Source organism: Hippocampus guttulatus, chromosome 19 (genome assembly GCF_054856545.1).
Source record: "Hippocampus guttulatus isolate MCC_2025c chromosome 19, RoL_Hgut_1.0, whole genome shotgun sequence".
Taxonomy (NCBI): domain Eukaryota; kingdom Metazoa; phylum Chordata; class Actinopteri; order Syngnathiformes; family Syngnathidae; genus Hippocampus; species Hippocampus guttulatus.
Window position 1 is genome coordinate 4,979,704 of NC_141279.1, and position 20,705 is coordinate 5,000,408.

The 20,705-nt window shown below is 47.4% G+C and overlaps 1 protein-coding gene across 2 annotated transcripts in view; it reads left to right on the top strand.

The window, feature by feature from the left end:
- Positions 1-20,241, top strand: part of trrap (transformation/transcription domain-associated protein) — a 53,707-nt gene extending 33,466 nt beyond the window's left edge. For both annotated transcript variants that reach the window (XM_086138588.1, XM_086138589.1), the window contains 17 exons: positions 85-220; positions 1,678-1,869; positions 4,397-4,592; positions 4,968-5,086; positions 5,199-5,345; positions 6,443-6,543; positions 8,095-8,296; positions 9,739-9,900; positions 11,772-11,862; positions 12,354-12,559; positions 12,700-12,961; positions 15,080-15,305; positions 15,391-15,608; positions 16,303-16,487; positions 16,567-16,770; positions 18,390-18,584; positions 19,420-20,241. In XM_086138588.1, the coding sequence (XP_085994714.1) occupies positions 85-220; positions 1,678-1,869; positions 4,397-4,592; positions 4,968-5,086; positions 5,199-5,345; positions 6,443-6,543; positions 8,095-8,296; positions 9,739-9,900; positions 11,772-11,862; positions 12,354-12,559; positions 12,700-12,961; positions 15,080-15,305; positions 15,391-15,608; positions 16,303-16,487; positions 16,567-16,770; positions 18,390-18,584; positions 19,420-19,704 (3,127 nt within the window). In that variant the 3' untranslated portion in view covers positions 19,705-20,241. The remainder of the gene's footprint in view (positions 1-84; positions 221-1,677; positions 1,870-4,396; positions 4,593-4,967; positions 5,087-5,198; positions 5,346-6,442; positions 6,544-8,094; positions 8,297-9,738; positions 9,901-11,771; positions 11,863-12,353; positions 12,560-12,699; positions 12,962-15,079; positions 15,306-15,390; positions 15,609-16,302; positions 16,488-16,566; positions 16,771-18,389; positions 18,585-19,419) is intronic.
- The last annotated feature ends 464 nt before the right edge of the window (positions 20,242-20,705 follow it).

Sequence of the window (20,705 nt, forward strand, 5' to 3'; positions counted from 1 at the left end):
TCGTATTTAACATTTTATTTGGATTGTGAGGCACCAACTGTTTGGAGTCAACATTATTATTTTTTTTTTTTGCTACGTGTCCAGCTGTTCTAAGGAATTGAACCAGTGGGAGCCCTTGACGGAATACGGCCAATCTAAAGCCCATTCCAACCCTTATTTAGTGCTGGAATGTGCTTGGAGGGTTTCTAATTGGGCTGCCATGAAGGAGGCTCTGGTGCAGGTGAGGAGTACACAGTTATGTCAAATTAGCTCACTTGAGTCTGCACACCTTCACATCCGCACACACACACACACACACACACACCCCATGCGCCCGCTCTGAAACTGTGCGCTAACCTTAGAAAGCCTGACGGAAAATGGCAGGGATAGGCAAGCCTAATCAAAAATCCCCACCAAGAACATCACAGGTGGTGCGGAACCTTCAGCTTTTTAACCCTGTGAACCCAGAGACTCAATTCCACTTCATTTTATTCCCGGAATTGAGTGCAATGTTTGATATCCCGCCAAGACCGTATGTCAATGTGAGGGAGTAACTTGATATTAGACCGTCCGGTCGCTGCGCGACCTCTAGGGTGTATAAGAGAGCCGGCCGTAAAGCTTGTGGAAGTGCAGCTTTGCGGCTTCTTAATTTATTGGCCGCATGTTTGCTAAGAGGAAGCATAGACGGATGGTAACGTGCGGAATCGTGGCGGACACATAACAAATAATCCTACTTTGCTCTTTCAAGGAGACTTGGAACCAATCCATTGAGTCGCCGTGTCCTAAGGTGACACCTAATTAAATTGTCTGGATGGCTACACCAATTCCACTCCATCACCTTGTACTTGCGCGATTCCTTCCTTGCTCCGTTACCGATTGTAACTTTGACTTAGTTACTTGCTCATCTGTTTACCTACTCTTCGCCCACTGCGTCCCTCCCTAGCCTACCTCTTCCTCGCTCTGTTAGCCTCTAATATTTACGACATCTCGGTGTGTGAATAATTACCCCGGCATCTGCTGCGGGCTGATTTGTTTTACGATGGTGGAGAGGAAGCGAGGCTTTGCTCGCGAGCTCAGAAGCGGAATCCAAATGGCCCGGCTTTCAATTAAAGCCGGCTCTTGATAAGGCCGTCCCTGTCTCCGGGACATTCATCAAGCGTCACCCCTGATAACTGCTCTGACCAATCACAGTAATTTTCTCAAGAGCTAATGCAAATACACACCCGTGCTTCCTCACTCCCCCTTGCCCTTTTCAACCGCGGCCGTTATCCTCATAGTCTTCATTTGTTTTCTCTTCCAAATGTGAAACACAGGTTTGACTTTGAAGGCTCCCTGGGGGTTGCTATTTGTTTTGTACCGATCAACTCAGCAATTTCAAACCCAGGTTGATTAGTTATAAAGTACAAAAGTCCCGAGGCACCATCATCGTACAATATGAATTGGGAGCCATGTTATGGTTTAGTACAAAATGGTGACTGAATTGCCCCTTTTCCATTTTTACTTTTAAATTTAGACTGCAGTTTTGCCTACCAATAGACCCGAAGAATTCACCCGCTTTAAAAAAAAAAAGAAAAGTGGGCAACAAAAGCATGAATCGCCACAAAAATGTCTTTGCAATCAATCGAAGTCAAGTGAAGACAAATGGAAGGCCTTAAATTGCATCGTGCACTAAAATACCCTTTCCTGATTGATTTCTAGGTGGAGTTGAGTTGCCCCAAGGAAATGGCCTGGAAGGTGAACATGCACCGTGGTTACCTGGCCATCTGCCACCCGGAGGAGCAGCAGCTCAACTTCATCGAGAGACTGGTGGAGATGGCGTCCAGCCTCGCCATCCGGGAGTGGAGACGTTTGCCTCATATCGTTTCGCACGTGCACACGCCACTGCTCCAGGTACATATTCATAACCGCGCCGTTTGTGTGTGTTTTCATCAATCTAACAGACTGACGCGCGAAAGCCAGCAAGAATCAGTTTACCGTGCCGAGCACTGAACGATGCATGTCGAGAGACCATCAGTCGCCTTGAGACAGCGCGTTGTTAAGTAATGCTGATAACGGCCTCTATCTCCTCTCCTCCTTCCATTTTGTAAAATTGAGTTAGATGAATAGATGATGGGGCGGGATGGCGGCGGGTGGTGAGGGGGCCCTCTAAGCCTCTTTAGTTCCTCCACAAGAGATTAAAATAGACAGGAGAAAAGATGAAAAAGGGGAGGATGGGTGAAGAAGAGAAAACAGGGCGATGGGGTTTAAGGACGATGGGCCTGAAACACTGCGAGAAGGGAAAAGGAGGGGAGAAGAGTTAGTTTAGCGGTAATTACTTCCCTGCCATAAGATAGCGTTTGATTAAATACCTTAGGCAAAATTACATTTACATGATGAATAGCGTGGTCCCAATGAAGGTCAGAAATGGGCCATCAGCTGATATTAAATGATAGTTGTGAAGAAAAAAAAATATGTCGCTGAGTTTATTTTGGTTGTCTGGTTTAAAAAAAAAAGTGTGCAAGATCGTCTTCAGCCCATTTCCTCTTTTGCCGCATCTGTCCCGACCAAATTGGAATGCAACTCGGGTGACGACTTGCGCCATTGTTCTTTGCGCACGTGCGAGTGTGCGCAATGTGCACGCGTGTTCTCGCGTGAGTGCAATCCAGTTACTGTTCTCGCTAAGGGAAAACAAGCTATTTAATTCCTCTCCAGGCAGCCTCGCAGCCAGCTGTCAATCTCCATTCCAAACTTTTCGCCCCACTTGCACAACTCCGCGAGCTTCTCGGGGGAATGCCAAAGCCAGACTCGGCAAGTACAGAAAGGCTCCAAAGGCAAATTATCATCAAATTCTGCCTCCCAAGTGGCGTCTGACAATCAATGGATGATCACCCACTCCATTGATCGGGAGAGCCTCTAATATTGATTGATGAGTCGTCGTAATGGAGTGATTGATTATATGTTCGCAGAGTAGCCTTGGGCCAATCAATGAGGCTTCTTTTCACAGAATGCGATGCCAAATTTTGCTTATTAGTTTGACTTTAACTGCCATTAACGTATTCATTCTTTTAATATTCTTTTTCTAGAAGAGCATGCCAAATTGTAATCCTCAACTGGAGCCCATGTTTGTTTGCGCTTACCCACGGCTGTGTTGCATAACCCCATCTTCACTGCCATCATTTTGACACGTGTTGTGTTTAGGGCTTCATGATAAATTACATAAACATGCTTCTTGGGCGGGCCCGTCATCGCACCACGTGAACGGAGGTGTAGCGTTGAAATAAAATTATGAGCCCTAATGAATGACGTGTCCAGCATTTGTCCTTTAACTGCTCATTTGGATCACAAAAATTCCAGATCGACAGACCATTGTGTGGCATTGATTGGATATTAACTCATTCACCCCCAAAGACGTTTTTAAACGTCTTTTCAGACTTTGTCCAGAATTGGCTGGTACTGAATGAGTTAATCGTCTCCAAGCTCCTGGAAGTTGTTTATCCTATTCAGTACAAGACTGGCGAGGAATTGATTGCAAATTTCACAATATTGTCAAGAATTTTTTTTCCCTAGTTAATTAACCCAAGAAGGAAAACTTTACAGTTTTTTCTTTACAAAACAACATTTTTTTTCACTCACAATGGTTTTTGTGTGGGGGGGGGGGTTCCATTCTCACTTCACCTTCCCATCACGATCACAATCTTTTGTGCTTGCCTGTTTCATCATCAAGTCCCCAACACTATCTTTCCACCTCTTACTTTCAGCTCCACACTCATCAAGTCTCGCCTTTTGTCATGCTGGCATCACCCTCAGCATCTTTCAGTTCTATATCTAGCCTTCTCAAAGGCAGAAAAGAGAGCAACTCTTTACGTCAAAGTTCTGACTGGCCGTTTTGTTTTTTTTAATGACAGAAGTTCTTAATTATATTGCAACCTTGGCACAGTTGTATGTTTATATATATATATATATATATAAAAGGCGGCCCGGTAGTCCAGTGGTTAGCACGTCGACTTCACAGTGCAGAGGTACCGGGTTCAATTCCAGCTCCAGCCTCCCTGTGTGGAGTTTGCATGTTCTCCCCGGGTCTGCGTGGGTTTTCTCCGGGTGCTCCGGTTTCCTCCCACATTCCAAAAACATGCATGGCAGGCTGATTGAACACTCTAAATTGTCCCTAGGTGTGAATGTGAGTGTGGATGGTTGTTCGTCTCTGTGTGCCCTGCGATTGGCTGGCAACCGATTCAGGGTGTCCCCCGCCCACTGCCCGAAGACAGCTGGGATGGGCTCCAGCACCCCCCGCGACCCTACTGAGGATCAAGCGGTTCGGAAAATGGATGGATGGATATATATATATATATATATATATATATATCAAAAATGGCCACGCTCACTTAAGACAAAGCTTTGCAATGAGACTTTTAACTCCCGTTTTTACCCCCTACCGCAGGCGGCACAGCAGATCATCGAGTTGCAAGAAGCGGCCCAAATCAACGCGGGGCTGCAGCCGACAAACCTGGGCCGCAACACCAGCCTCCATGACATGAAGACGGTGGTGAAAACGTGGAGGAACCGACTTCCCATTGTTTCCGATGACCTGTCCCACTGGAGCAGCATTTTCATGTGGCGCCAGCATCACTACCAAGGTATGACTCTCAACGGTGTCCACGGTCGTTTTTTTCCTGTTGTGTCGAACGACACTGCATAATTTCTGTAGGTACCGCCAGTTCTTAACCCCTCTACTGTGGCATGCGCATGGGTTTTATGTCCACTCGCATCAACTCTATTTCCAAAATAGATCTGGTTCCATACCGCCAATAAAATCCACTTCATTTATACACGGCAGCCTGGAAACTTGTGCGGGAGTGAGATTGAATTTTCTTGATGAAATCCATTGCCATGCCCCATTTGCCGTGCGATATTTTCATGTCCCCAGTGCATCACGCTCCTCTTCAGCGATGTGCAGCTGTGTAATAAATACAGACACCATTTATATGAGTGTTTTCTACCTCTGTCCGTAGCCATCGTGACAGCATATGAGACGAATACACAGCATGATCCGAACAACAACAACGCCATGTTGGGAGTTCACGCCTCAGCATCTGCTATCATTCAGTACGGCAAGATTGGGCGCAAACAGGTGAGTCATAAATGTACTCTGAGTTCGGTACCGCCTTCAGAGCTGTCACAAAAAAAAATTTCCGCCCCATCTTTGTCTTTATCTTCAATGTTATCTTTTTCCCGGCTCACAGGGTTTAGTGAATGTGGCGCTGGATATCCTCAGTCGTATCCACACTATCCCGACGGTGCCCATTGTTGACTGCTTCCAGAAGATCAGACAGCAGGTCAAATGCTATTTACAGCTGGCTGGCGTCATGGGCAAGAATGAATGCATGCAGGTGAGAAGTTGGAAGCTGTTGACTTGAAATGACATGCATATTTAACTCATTCACTCCCAAAGACGTTTTTAAACGTCTTTTCAGACTTGGTCTAGAATTGGCTGGTACTGAATGAGTTAAACGCCGTGTGCCATCTGTATTGCAAATACGTTTTCAGCCTCGTATGTGATTTTTCTCCTCCCTTCTTTGTTTTTATGTCAATATGATGACATTCTCCGCAAGTGAAAACTTATTCTGGCGACGCTACGCTTAGTTTAACCTCTGAAGTGTTTTAATATTACAGGAGGAGGAAGATAATGTTATTGTCCCTCAAAGGGGAAAGTCAATTTACATGCACATGGAGCGGCATCGAAAACAAACTCCAGCAGCTATCTTGTGAAATATTTGATCGGCGCAATATATTGTAATTGTGTGCTCAAACCACAGCAACCGGTCCGCTCCAATTCAAATCGTTCAAATTGAATTCGGTTTAGCGCGTAGTTGCCATTGAGCTGACATTTGATCACGTAGCAAATTTACTGCTCTGAGCGGCGGCGAAGCTGAATAATCTGTTAGGGGAAAATGACAAATAGACGACTGCAAATGTCTCTTTGTCGTCCATAGCGATATCGAATTCTTAGTTTTCGTCGCCTTCCTGCCAATAGTCCTGAGCCCGAATTTTAATTTAAAAAATGGCAGGACATGTTTGTTTGTGGTAGCCTTTTTGGCGACACGTGATAACACCGAGATTTGGAATCAAAGGTATGTCAAGGGATTACGCTTTAAGCCCACGGAGTGCTCTGATGAATAGAAGTTGTTCAGTGCACCACAGGCCATTAAAAGTGGCAGAAGAAACCCGCCTCTCTATTTCTCCCCTCCAAATCTTCTTCTGGCCTGCACTTTTCTCCTCTGCTCTCTGCCTGCAACTCATTTGTCACCGCGGCGCGTTGGGGACAACTAATCAGAGGCTCCGCTGTAATAGAAGCTCACTTGCCTTACGTCTTAATGATCAGTTGTGATTCTGCTCCACTCCCAGACAGATTGGCATCTTCCTTTAGGTGCTTTTTTTTTTTTTTAATGTGTCAAAAAATAAGCCTCTGTTGTTTGCTGTGCGTCAGGGTTTAGAGGTGATCGAGTCCACCAACCTGAAGTACTTCACCAAGGAAATGACCGCCGAGTTCTACGCCCTGAAGGGCATGTTCCTGGCTCAGATCAATAAGTACGGATGACAAGTTGCCCACTTTTGCACCCGCCGCACCCTCCTCGACCATCCTCATCTTCTGACGGTTCATGAATTGTCTTAGCTGCCATGTTAGCATCAAACCATCTCATTATATTTTTCTTTTCGCCTCAAGCCGTACCCCCAAGTGTCGAAGCAAACACTCTATTCGGGATGTTATTATACGATACGTCTGCGTCATCGTTTGGACAGTTGCAAGTGCAGTTTTGTTGCTCAGCTGCAGGCCTCGCTTGTAGAGCAACATGGCTGTTCGCCACACCGCCTCCACACATCTCTACCCCCCCACCCCCCCGTCATCTCTGACGTGACATCCTGAGGGGTGAAAGACAAATTAAGGAAGCCTTATTAAACGTATACGCAGCTCAATAATTAACCAGAGGCAATTTTCAAGAATCTCCGCGATCAGCAAAACTTGCCTCCACCTCAGCAGGGTTTATTGCAATCATGAAGTTTTTCTTAACTGGGGGAGAATTAACAGCAATGGTGGGTCTGGGTGGAAGGAGCTTCGTGTGATTGGGATATGTGTGCGAAAAGATTTGGGGGAGTCAAATATTTGACAGTGTGGTGGGTTCCGGGGGCTTCCGCTGAGCAAGCTGGTAGAAACATTTCAATGTAGTTTAATACGAGTAAAGTGACAGAGGCAAGTCCATGACTTGAGGGTGTTTGGCTCTGACTCCCATAGCAATCAAGCTCCCGTTTCTTAATCGCATGCCAAAATGCCTTTCATAATCACACATTTTTAATTGATTGGCTTGGGAGACATTTTGTTGCATATGAGTGGCAAAAGTACTCGGGGATGCTCTACTCCCCCGCCGTTTCGCTGAGGCTCTTTCATCGACAGGGCTGTCTGTTTCGACGGCAGGATAACGTCCTCTCATTTGCCTCCCAACGTTGAAATGTGTAAACGGGATTCAGGCCACATGCCAAGTGGTTAGAAGCCGCGCGGTGTGACGCAAACCGCTGATGACTCAAAATGAATACCCTCGTCAGCGTAAATGGCACAGTCGGGTCTGCTGTCACCATTCACCTATTTTTAGCCTTAAGCATGCAACACTGAAGTTGCAGAGCTGGAGAGTGGGGCTACGAGATTGGGGAACCAAGATAAGAAAGAAAAAAAACCCCTGCAGGTTTCTCGAAGCTCAAGCAATGCTCTTCATGGTTAATGCATTTATACACAGATATATATTGCCTTCACAGTCATTTCAGATAAGATCAGAAGATTTGGAGCCCCTATTTCACCCAGCACTAAATACATTGATCTTTGCCGGATGGTATCGGTGAGGTCAACTCGAATTAATAGCAAAACTCCAAAACCCTGGGTGACATGAATTCATTCTGGGTTAAATGCCAACAATGCTGTAAATGGGTTTTAAAGACGACGGCAAATCTATACGTTAACCTATATGTTAAATTCTTGCCGATGTGGGATTCATGTTTCTGAATATGTCATCTGTAGGCTCATTTGTACCCAGGCCACGAGAACTTCCACCGCATTTAGTTTCTCAGACTTCTTTCTACCTCTTGTGGCAGGTCAGAAGAGGCCAACAAGGCCTTTTCCGCCGCTGTGCAGATGCACGATGTCTTGGTGAAGGCCTGGGCCATGTGGGGTGACTATCTTGAGAACATCTTTGTGAAGGATCGGCAGCTCCACTTAGGAGTCTCGGCGATTACCTGCTACCTCCACGCTTGTCGCCACCAAAACGAGAGCAAATCTCGCAAGTACCTTGCAAAGGTGAGAGAATGTTTTCATGTTCATTTATGGTTTTGGTGTGGCTCGGCGATCTGGCCTGAAAATCGTTTTCGATGTTAGTCCAACTTTTTTCTTCAAAGTTTTCTAAAAGTGTGGCTCTTGAGGAGGACCCAAGGACCCACACTTGTGCTTTGTGATGAAATAGTAGAGATGATTCCGAAAAGTCATCTAAATTCGGGCGGAGCATTATTTCTTCCATCAGTAATAAATGTTGATATGTCTATGAATTAGCAACCTTCACATCTGAATGATTATACTTAGTTCATGGAGGCTCAGCTCAGATTTACTCCGATGGTAGTCGTGCCTTGGGCTTGTCGATTTATGAGTCTATATGAGCGTGAGCAGCCATGCCTCTGCACCTGCAGTGTTGCCTCTCTCCATTAGACCTTTTTTTTTTCCCCAAATAGGGTCAGAGTTAATTCCCTCGTCTCCAGACCCCATCCAGCCCATTCATTATTGGTTCTGATAGGCCCAAACACATTTTATTCCACCCTCAGCCTCAGTCGTAATTTGATTGCTCGCAGTGCAAGCAGCAGTCGCTGTTGGATGGGTTCCCACGGCAGATCAATGGTGGAGTGGAATCCTCTTACACGGACGCTGACGGTCTAATGGCCTCCCCCGACACTCCAATCTCCCCACCCCTCCTGCTTGGGCGGACTCTTTTTTTTTCAAAGAGTCAGACTAATGCAATCGCACTCGCCAGTCGAGCAAACCCTATGCGGGAGGTAATGAGACGGACCCCTTGCTAACAAGTATTGCGCCGACTTAAACAGACACACTTCAGCAACATTCATTGCGGCGCCTTCACATGGCTGCTTCTAGCTTCAAAGGCAATTGTGAGGTTGTTCTGGTGACCTCGCCGCCAATGCCGTCCCTTCAAGCTGAGTTGGCGGTGCTTCACTCTGATGGATGCAGCCAGTCGGCCAGTCATTACTAGCAATTATGTGCAATCTGTAACCTGGTCGGAAATGTGAACGGGGTTTCAGTCATATCTTCACCATAATGAGGCACAGCACAGAAATTGCCGCCGACGTCGTCTCATCATTTATGGCTGTGAAGATCAGCCAGGAGGATCTTCGCCTCACTCTGCGATCCCTCCCTACTGCTGTGTAGAGCAAGTGATGCAGCAGTCTGACTGATGATCCAGACACCACCCTGACTACTTTGCGTTATATGGAATATTTTCACATACCGGTAGATGCCTTCTATGAGAGGCCACCGGGGACATCTTTCAGTATTACCTCTCACATTCACCACTGAAATGCTCACACACACTACTGTTGGTTGTCATGTTTTTGTCACAAAGTGCTTAGCCCTGCAAGGACCACCTTAGTCGGCAACATATGCCAACATATCCACTAAATGACCTTTTCATCTTCTGTTGTTGTCACATTCATCTGAACCTTCTTACACTTGATTCATAGGTTCTGTGGCTCCTCAGTTTTGATGACAAGGACACCCTCGCAAATGCAGTGGACAAGTACTGCATCGGAGTCCCGCCCATCCAGTGGCTGGCGTGGATACCACAGCTGCTGACCTGCTTGGTTGGTTCCGAGGGCAAGCCTCTGCTCAATTTAATAAGCCAGGTGCGTATATCCCACAACCGTCTTGTTTTTATGATCCTTTGGACAGCATTCTCTGTGAAAGTAAGAGGTTAATAATGAGTCGGGTTCGAGGATGGGCAGTTTGGGAGCATGGACGGATGGATGGGATTAATAATTTTCAGTCTTTGCCTGGTAGATGTGACCCAACCATTTAGTTTAAATGAACGTTTACACACACACACACACACACAAACAAACAACGAAAAAAAATGTTTGTATGTACAGATGTTGGCGACTGCCACAAATGCAATATGTTTACGTTCTTGCTTCATCCCATTCAGTCTCTCACATCTGGCAGTTTTCATAGCCGTCTTCCCAATAGCGATGAGTTAAATTGCTCTCATGCCAAAGTGATCTCTTTTTAGCCCGCATTGTGTTTACCAAATTGAGCATTTAGGCCCCCCCCCCCACCCCCGCTCTCACTCACACTTCCACTTTGACACCCATTTATCGGCTTTCACTAGACCCCAGCGAATCGGATTTTAAACTATTTGCACACTGATGATAAAGTTACCATTGGATGTATCCACGCGGCAGGAACAGCGTAAGTAATTAATGCGAGGACTCATTTGCGTTCTTAATGGAGTATTTTTTTTTCTGCGTGATTTAAAGAGGATCATCAGGAGGCGGGTTTGTCACGTTAAGCCAAAAGCAGCAATGCTCTCTTATCTTTTAGCTGCTGCTGATGATGATGCGACCACTCTGTAATGACCGATGAGGAAAAAGGTGAAAGCGGCGAACTTGACAGCTTTCGATGTCACGAGCGAATCCTGTTATCACGCATGGCCGGGCTTCGCCTCCTGTCATTTTTCTGAATTATTTAGAATTTTTTTCCTTGGCGGCGGGATGTTTGAAAAACGTATGTTGAAAAATTGATGAAGGTGAGGCGAAGCCCGCCTGTGGAAGGGCAGATGGCAAGATGAATCAGAAGTGAACAGAGAATTTCAGCAGGCAACCTCTTCGAGGCTCCCAACCTCCCCTTCTTGTCAACCGGTCACCCTTTCCCCCCTCTGCCCACCTTGGCTTCACCCAAGTAGAATAAGTCTGAACTTCCCATTAGCATGCCGATCTGTACTTCCTTTTCCGACGTTGCTCTTTCATCTTTAATGCTGCTCTTTAGATGTCACCTCGGTTTTGCTCTTCCTCTCATTCTGCATCGTTGCCCTCTTGCTATTTCGAAAAAAAAAAAAGAGAGGGATTGATCATATTTCTGTTTTGTCTTGCTAGCTTTCGGCATATACCTTCAACCGGTCATTCGTATGGACTCCAATGTGGACTTCAATTTGAAGCTAGTTTCGACTTTGTGGTGAATTTGCTTTATTTTTAGTAGGAGTGGTTAAATACTAAATTCTACTCGTGGTCTCTTTTTCTTAGCAGGATTTTAATCACGAATCACCACTTTGGAGACACTCACCGGTTTTGTAAAATCACGAAAATTTTTTGTAGACATTTTGTTGCACGTCAGCGGGGACGAGCTCGAAGCACGACTGTGAAATACATTTCAAATAAATCTTCCTGACAATCTGGAAATAATCACTAACATCGAACATTTGCTCAGCGCTTTTAATTTGATACCTGCCATGTCCTGACTCCACATATTTAGCTTACCCAATGTTGTCGGCGACCTTTCTAGAAAAAGGTCAATTTCATCATCACTCACATTCAGTTTTGCATCCCAACTCTCCTGACGCGCAGCTTCTCACACTCGCTCTCTTACAGCAGGGGCAGGCTGGATGTTATCAGTGTGATCTCTCTCTTGGCAAAAGCACACACACACACACACCGTCACTATTGCTGAAGTGAGTGGGGGGAGGCTTTGAAATCTAATACGTGACCCTCTTTTTATCCACCAGGTGGGACGAGTTTACCCCCAGGCTGTCTACTTCCCCATTCGTACCCTTTACTTGACACTCAAGATTGAGCAAAGGGAGCGCTACAAGAGTGGTAAGGGCACCGTTTTTTTTCTATCGATAAAACATTGAACAGTTTCTTTTGAAGTATTCATTCTGTGGTACCTCGACTTAACAGTGGCCGGACTCTTTTGAGTTTTTCAAGATACAATACAATACATGCTGATTTATATACGAGCCGTTGCGAGCAACAGTTTGATTTACGAATGCTTGATGGTGCCGGCGAACTTCACAACAAGCAGCAGTTTGGCAAATAGTGATCGTTTCTTCAGAAAAAGAGGCCAAGTGCCTGCGTGAACATGTTTTTTTTAATCATTCCCAGTTCAAGTTTAAACATTTTCGTCCTGCAAAAATCCACTAGCTTAATGCTAACACACAATTCAAAATACCATAGATGGGCTCGCAAAGTTAGCATTGGAGTTTTAGGGCATTTTAAGCAAAGGATATCTGAACACAAACCGGTGGCGTAAATGATGAGATTCTCAAGATTTGTACACTTATCTTGCTTAAATGCTTTCAACTTAGATGCATCAGGGCAACAGCAGCCCGCTTCAGTGGGGTCCCAGTCTCACTCAGGGGCCTCGGACCCAGGACCCATCAGGGCCACAGCCCCAATGTGGCGGTGCAGCCGAATCATGCACATGCAGCGCGAGCTACACCCCACCCTCCTTTCCTCCCTGGAGGGAATCGTGGACCAGATGGTGTGGTTCAGGGAGAACTGGCATGAAGAGGTGAGAACAACATTTCTGGTTACGTGTGCATGTGTTGCTCATCCGTGTTGTTGTCTCTTATCTCTTCCTGTTCTTTTACAAGGGGTGAGGTGGCCCGCTTTACATTTTTGTAGAAAGACGGATTTCTTTTGTCCCTGCAGGTTTTGAGGCAGCTCCAACAGGGCCTGGCTAAGTGCTACTCTGTGGCCTTTGAGAAAAGTGGCGCAGTGTCCGATGCCAAGATCACACCACACACACTCAACTTTGTCAAGAAGCTGGTCAGCACCTTTGGCGTGGGCTTGGAGAACGTTTCCAACGTGTCCACAATGTTCTCAAGCGCTGCCTCGGAATCGCTGGCTCGTCGGGCCCAGGCCACGGCCCAGGATCCGGTCTTCCAGAAGATGAAGGGCCAGTTCACGACAGGTTAGGTTCAATGGCCGTTTGCCTTCTTGAAATGATATTTATACACATGTGGGGAGAGAACAGCGTGAGTGCCAAAAGTCAAATGCCTCAAGAGCGCGAGATTAATTTTGAATAAACTCTCTGATTGCAAGGCTGCAAAGTTTACGTTACACTGACCTTTGCAATGGGGAAAAAAATGGAACGTGTTTATCTGTGCGGGCCTTTTGTTTATGCGGTCTGACCTGAGCCATGATTGTGTAATGGGACACTCATGTAGCTCAGCGGTAGAAGAATAAACAGTTTGGAGGACGGTACGTAAGCCGTAACAATCGAAGATACAAAATGGAAAACCGTGAGAAAGTGAGCCTGAGAAGGGGACAGGTGCGTTGGCATTAGCGTGCAAAAGCACAGCGGCGGCGCGCGGGCCGACTGAATGAACAACACAAACAATGATGCGCCATGCTCGCGGCGAAGCGCCGTGGTGATAAATCTCACCAGATGTCGCGGTGCCAGCTGTGCTCACGCGGCCAGACATCATCGGGGCTCCCTCCCGCCTCACCGCCACCCCATCTACCGCCGCCACCCAGCTGTCCCCACGGCCAAAGTGTCAGCATTGGCCCACCGCGGCGCAAGCTCTTCGCCAAAGCGGAACAAAAAGGGTTTACAGAGCGGCTGAGCAGCCAAGCTCCCGTTTCCCCCCCGCACGCTGCTAGTGGCTCACTTGCTTTTCACAGGGTTTGTGGGCCGGAAAATATGGCTTTATGTGAGCATATATAACATCTGGCAGCAGGGAGGCATTCAAATCCAATTATGGCAAATGCTATTTGCATGAGTTGCTGTTTTAGTCGCGGGCGTTTTTCAGGGAGGAGGGGAAAAAAATGCATTCATTTGATTCAAATTCTGTGTGTTCTGCCATTGCAAATGTCTTTTCGTGTGGGATAAGCATTCGGCTTTGCGCCTGCTACCGACGGCTCTGAACATTTATGAGTGGCTCCTATGACAATTTCATTTCCCTCCAGGTATCAATTTTCAAGTGTCACTCAGTCTCAGCTTCGCCGTTACATGTCGATGGAGCTTGAGTGCTTGAAAGCAGGATCCCCTCTTGCCCCTCCCACACCTGTTTCTCCCCAGCGGCGTTCTCGACTCCCTGCTGTGGCAGGATCAGACGGGCGCCGGTCATCGCAAGCAGACTCGGTTTCTCACCCTTGCCACTGTCTGAGCTTCTTGATGCTTTTGCTGCTTGTCAGCGGAATCTTCCCTTGGTAACAGCTTTTAGTGCTAGCTCGGTTTGGATCTGGTAGAGATCGGATATTTACTGCATTGCATTGTAGCTTCGAAAGAGTCTCTCTCTTTTTGTCAGTGTGTTGCACTCCCCCTCAAGGCGTTAAATTGTCATCAGGTCGCAATTTCTCTACGCCGATTCAATTTTCCCGCTGCTTGTGGGGTTCGGCGAATTGGAGGCAGATGGACAGCGAAATTGAGCCAATATGAAAAAAAACTTTTTTTTCCAAGTCCCATTAAAAAAAATAGGAGAATAGCGCTCGCGTGTGTGTGTGTGCAGCGCTTGTCCTAGCCTCATATCCAGAAGGGCTTTGCACCCTCGCCCCCTTCCCTTATTGTTGCTGATTACAGCTCATCAAAACATGCTGCCTGCAAAGCGATTCGAAACAGCAGTTTCATACTTTTAATACTCTTCTTAATTTTTTTTATGGCAGCGATTTCATGAATAGCTGCCTGCCAAGCTCCCTGTGACGTTCCCATAGAATGTTTTTTTTTTTTGGTTTCTATTTCACTCGTATTTTCTCGGCTTTACAAGCGTATGTGCAAAAGGGCTCACGTATTTTTGTTTGTTTGTTTTTTTGGGAACTACTCTGCGGGCGTTGAGCTACAGGGAAGGTTAACGGTCACACATGCACAAGCTCACCTGGGAGCTGCCCGCTACTGTTCCAGCCCTTGTACTTATGCCAGCTGAGATCAGCTCCAGTGGAGCAGTCTGGAAGCTTTGCATTTCTCAAGGTCACTCAGGCCTTCTGCTCGGAATTCATTTGTCAGTAACACATTAGTTATTGTTTGTTGCTTCTTCTGTTCACCTGGTGGGGGTGAACGACTTGTTTATTGCTTGTCATCCTCTCCCGCCAGACTTTGACTTTAGCGTGCCGGGCTCCATGAAACTCCACAATCTGATCTCCAAGCTTAAGAAGTGGATCAAGATCCTGGAGGCCAAGACCAAGCAGCTGCCCAAGTTCTTCCTCATCGAGGAGAAGTGCCGCTTCCTCAGCAATTTCTCCGCTCAGACCGCCGAGGTGGAGATCCCTGGCGAGTTTCTCATGCCCAAACCGACTCACTACTACATCAAGATTGCCAGGTGACAGGCACTGGAAAACGCCACGACACATTCCAGAACCTTTTTTTTTTTAACATAACTCTAAATGCGATTATGTGGTCTTCAGGTTCATGCCTAGAGTGGAGATTGTTCAGAAGCACAATACCGCAGCGAGACGCCTCTACATCCGAGGGCACAACGGCAAGATCTACCCGTACTTGGTGATGAACGACGCCTGCCTGACCGAGTCTCGACGCGAGGAGAGGGTTTTACAGCTCCTTCGACTCCTCAACCCTTGTCTGGAGAAGAGGAAGGAGACCACCAAAAGACACCTCTTCTTCACCGGTAGGGCGGCGGAACGAGCACAAATGTGGAGCGAAGCGCACGAAGCATTTGGATTGGCGGTCATCGCACACCCACATCATGCTGGGAAAAAAAATTGGGGGGGTTGTACGTTTTGTTGTCGCACTGCCAGCCCACTTTCTTTTTCCGTCCCTTTCTGCCTCTCGCACGCCACACGCCATTTGGCTTCCCTCTCAAGCCCACCGCGTCCTCCCGCGCCATTCCCCTTGTGGTTTGCCTCTGCCCGGATGTTTGCCTACTCTCCATTTATGCACTTGATTGGTTTGTTTAAGGGGCAAGTAACGAGACGGAAATTCAGCCGCCGATCCCAAACAAATTCCTCGAATCTGGCACGGGCCCGTATTGTTTTGAATTGGGTGACCAGCAGATGGAAATGTCTGTTTGCTTTGACTGCTGCGGTGAAAACCCGCAGCCATCTTTGGCCCTGCTTGGTCGAGACTGATGTCAGCTCGAAAATATTTCAGTTGCAGGGTTCGGCTGCATTAAACTCATTCAGTACCAGCCAATTCTGGACCAAGTCTGAAAAGACGTTTAAAAACGTCTTTGGGAGTGAATGAGTTAAAAGCGCTACTCTTGATTTGCCATCGCAGAAGAGTTGACAGTTGATGTCACCACTTAGCTCAACTTAGTCCTCTGCCCCTCATCTCACCCCCCCCCCTTCCTTTTTGTATTTTAGTGCCAAGAGTGGTGGCGGTGTCGCCTCAAATGCGGCTAGTGGAGGACAACCCTTCATCCCTGTCACTGGTAGAAATCTACAAGCAGCGTTGTGCCAAGAAGGGTATCGAGCACGACAACCCCATTTCCAGATATTACGATCGTCTGGCCACCGTGCAAGCCAGAGGCACGCAGGCCAGCCATCAGGTATCGACGACACTGAACTGTTACGTTCCGGACAAAATGAACGGCGCCATTAATGAGGCAACCGTTTCCTCTCCACCAGGTCCTACGAGACATCCTGAAGGAGGTGCAGGGCAACATGGTGCCCCGCAGCATGCTGAAGGAGTGGGCCCTCCACACCTTCCCCAACGCCACCGACTACTGGACCTTCCGGAAAATGTTCACCATCCAGCTGGCTCTCATCGGCCTGGCCGAGTTCATGCTCCACCTGAATCGGCTCAACCCAGAGATGCTGCAGATAGCGCAGGTGGGCCACGTGTCGAATCGATATTGCCCCTCTTTTCACTTGTTTAAAAAAAAAAAAAAAAAAGCGAATTAGATGATTGAAAACAAGTTTTTCTTTTTTTTCCCCCCCCCATCTGGGATTTGCTTCAGTTCTCTATGCACACATTAGTCAGTGAAATTGATTAGTCACCCAGCCTAAGCGTAGGTAGGCCGACCCCCCCCCCCCAAGGGCATGTATGCTCCATGCACCTTTAATTTAATATAAAGGCACACGCTCGTCCAGATGCGTTGAGATCACCATTTCCCGACTCGCGACTTTATGAGTCATCCTTCCCCCCCTCCTTGTGACATTCACATTAACGTCTATCAGTCAAGCAGCTGCTCTAAATGCAGCGGATGTTTTGACGCGACGCTATATGGAGTCCCTCTGCGCTGCAACGATCAAAGATGTTTCAATTTGAAGAGGCTGCCTTTGTGCGTTGAGCGCATCTGCTTCTCAGTCCCCGCTTCGGGGTCCTTAGCCAGCTTTTTCAAAGTCATTATTAAAGATGATTGTGTCAGTCAGCCGCCCCTCCCCTGTGATCCTAATCGCCCTTTGCTGACAGGCGTTCCTCGGGGCAACTAAGCGCTGGTATTAAGCCCCCACTCTGTCTGTTCCATTCGGCAGATCCCATTAGACACAGGGGGATTACGGTGTGGAGAGTGCATGCGGCGCACACGCGCCGCAGCAAGCTGGAGATTGCAAGGACAGTACATCGCCGACACATATTTTTGCCCCGCCCTGCTTAAACTTCGTGTTACCTAGCGTCGAGCCCAGTGAGGCTTTGGCAAGCCACATCTGTATGGGGGGGGGGAAAACATTTTAAAAAACATATCCAGATAAATGTGTTTATCAATTGTCATATGTGAAAAAACTATAACGGTAATGCAAAGAGGATTTGGCAAAACTGACAAAAGTTCTGATATGGCACGCTTGTGGCATCGTCTTTAGAAAGACTGAAAGGAGGCTGTAATTCCTGCCAATGTTGCATAAATAAATCACTTTGTGTCGAATAAACTGGCAACAATCACCCCAAAAACATTTTTCCACATTGCCGTGAGGTGTTTGGAGGAGAAGAACCTCCTTGCAGGGGTCTTGGAGACCGCCCCCTGCCACAAGGCTCGCCGCAGGGGCCTGGAGGCAAAAACGAGCAGAGGGGAGGGAAAGTAGCAAGATTGGAAGGAGAAATGGGAGCACAAGCTGCAGGGAATTGCTTCGCCGTGAAGTTGTCAAAGCCACTCGCCCTTTCGTACAGGGGGGGGGGGGCTTATCATGACCAGAATGGCGGCTCGCGGAGAAGTCTTCTTGCCTATAAATGCAGGCTTAAAGATGAAAACTTATACATTTAAGTCAGGCAGGCAAGGCGCAGGGGGGAGAGTGGAAGGAGGATTATAAATGTTCTGCCGCTGATAGTTTGACATGTGACTGTGTTTGAGAGGACAGATCAATAACAGCTTGCAGCTTGTTTTGTCGGCCGCCCTCTCCTCGAGTGTTTCTATCAGCTCAGGTTGCGCTCTCAAGGTTGCTGCACGACTCAATCAGCATCAACGCCGGGTTCCGTAACGCCGCTGACATGTTGTTCTACCGTCCGCGCTTCCCAGGACACGGGCAAGCTCAACGTCTCTTACTTCCGCTTCGACATCAACGACGCCACGGGGGACCTGGACGCCAACCGGCCGGTTCCTTTCCGCCTGACGCCGAACATCTCCGAGTTCCTGACCACTATCGGCGTCTCTGGGCCGCTCACCGCCTCGATGATCGCCGTGGCGCGGTGCTTTGCGCAGCCCAACTTTAAGGTCAGTGGAGGCTTCTGACGACGGGACGGCGAAAATCACGTGCGTACACAGTTGCGTGTTTTTGTAGGTGGCCCAATGATGACACAGCACCTTCTGAATCAAGACAAAGTGTTTGTTTTAAACACAGGCAGCGCACTGAATCAGCAGCGGGCTGCGTTTTAGTCCGCATAACCCGGCGGGGGTGCTAGCGACAGCCATGTGGAGTCTTTGCGAAAGACCGTGGGAGGGAGCATGCGGACTCGTCAAGGCTGTCGTGGGGGAGCGGCATGGATATGTGAGAAGCCCGAGTAACCGAGCGGAAGCGACGCATCACGAAAGGGAACAGTGTGTGTGCGCGCGCCGAGTTAGGTGATGATTACTGGTGTTGTGGTCGAGCTGGTTGTGTATTTCAAGCCTTTGGCACCGTAATGAGCTGCTAACGGCGCACACCGCTTTCCCCACAAAGGAAACGGGCACACCCTAAATTGGAGTCTGCTTTATGTTTATGTGACACGGGCTTTATATGCAGTCTTTTTTGTTTTGTTTTCATCTTAGGGAGGGAAACGCTTGCCTCCAAATTGGCATACAGTGGCCAAAAAACAGCATTCTCAGACGCGTAATGATGACTTTGAGATCAACCCGGACGCTTATCGAATTAGCTTGGAATGTCATAAGCAGCCGTAATGTGGCAGCTGCCTTGCCGCGCCTCACGGAGAACCCCCCCCCCCCCCCCCCGAATCATTCATCACCTCGTCATATTTTCAGTTCATAACTACGTGTTTTGTTTTCATTTGTCAAATGTGGAGCTTGGTATCAAACTCAAAACCGATAGCCCGCTTTGTTTGCTTCCTGCCAGGTGGACGGTATCTTGAAGGCCGTCCTGCGCGACGAAATCATCGCTTGGCACAAGAAAACCCAGGAGGACACGTCGATGCCGCTGTCTCCGGCCGGCCAGCCGGAAAACATGGACTCCCAGCAGCTGGTGTCACTGGTCCAGAAGGCCGTCACCGCCATCATGACCCGCCTGCACAACCTGGCTCAGTTCGAGGGAGGCGAGAGTAAAGTCAACACTTTGGTGGCCGCGGCCAACAGCCTGGACAATTTGTGCCGCATGGACCCCGCGTGGCATCCTTGGCTCTAAAAAAAAAAAAATGGATGTGCCATGTCTTTTACTTCATTTGCAAAGCTGTTTGGGCATTTATTTGATATCCTTCCTATCTGCCTTAAGATTAAGGTTGAGCCTGGTTGTGTCACTAGTGCTGAATTACTTGTGAAGATAGACAGATTCAGTTCTACCCCTGAAATGAAATTATTCATAAATATGATGGCTTCAGTATTTGGTTCCTTTTTTTTTTGTCTGAAAATATTACAGGCAATCAGGTATGAAGGATAAATGCAAAAATCATTTTTTTTAATGGTCAATTGTGATTGCGAGCTGGATGGGCCATGATGGTTACACTTTGTACAATCATTCACAACTTGTATTTATGTTTGTAACTGAATGTATTTGTTACAGATTTTGAACTCCAACAAGGTTTTTAAAAAAAAAACTGTTATAAACAGTTGCAAATAATTTCACTGCTTTCTGTCTTGCTCTTACTTTTGTTACAGAAATCCATCTCCCAGCTCTTGTACGTACGTAAGCATTTTGTTTTAATAAAATGCTACTATTTTTTGATACCGCTCTCTCTCCCTCTCCATTTCGTTCCATCTCAAACACTTCAACTGTGCCCGTCATGAACATTAAAAAAAAACAAACTTGCAATTAGTTCTCCTTAGTTTCTTGAAGTTGGTCATAAAAGAACAATAATAACGCGTAATCGCCATCTGTCCCTCATGCTTCCACATCACTTTGTCGCCGTCATAATCGCCCTGAAGGACACAATCCTGGATGTTATTGTGATCATAACTCATACTGTGAAATGACTCCGCACAAAGCGGTTCCCCAACATTTTAGAAGTTGATTGCCGTCATCCCGCAGCCAGTCGACGGTTATGGAGAGGCGTTTCGGAGCAGCGGTGTTGCTCTCTCGTCGGCCTACAATAACCTTGGGGGTCATTCGCTCCCCCTGGTTAGAAAGTCCTATCGAAGCGTGTTGAGGCGTTTATTTTTTATTTTTTTTTCCCCTCTCCCCTGCTGTTT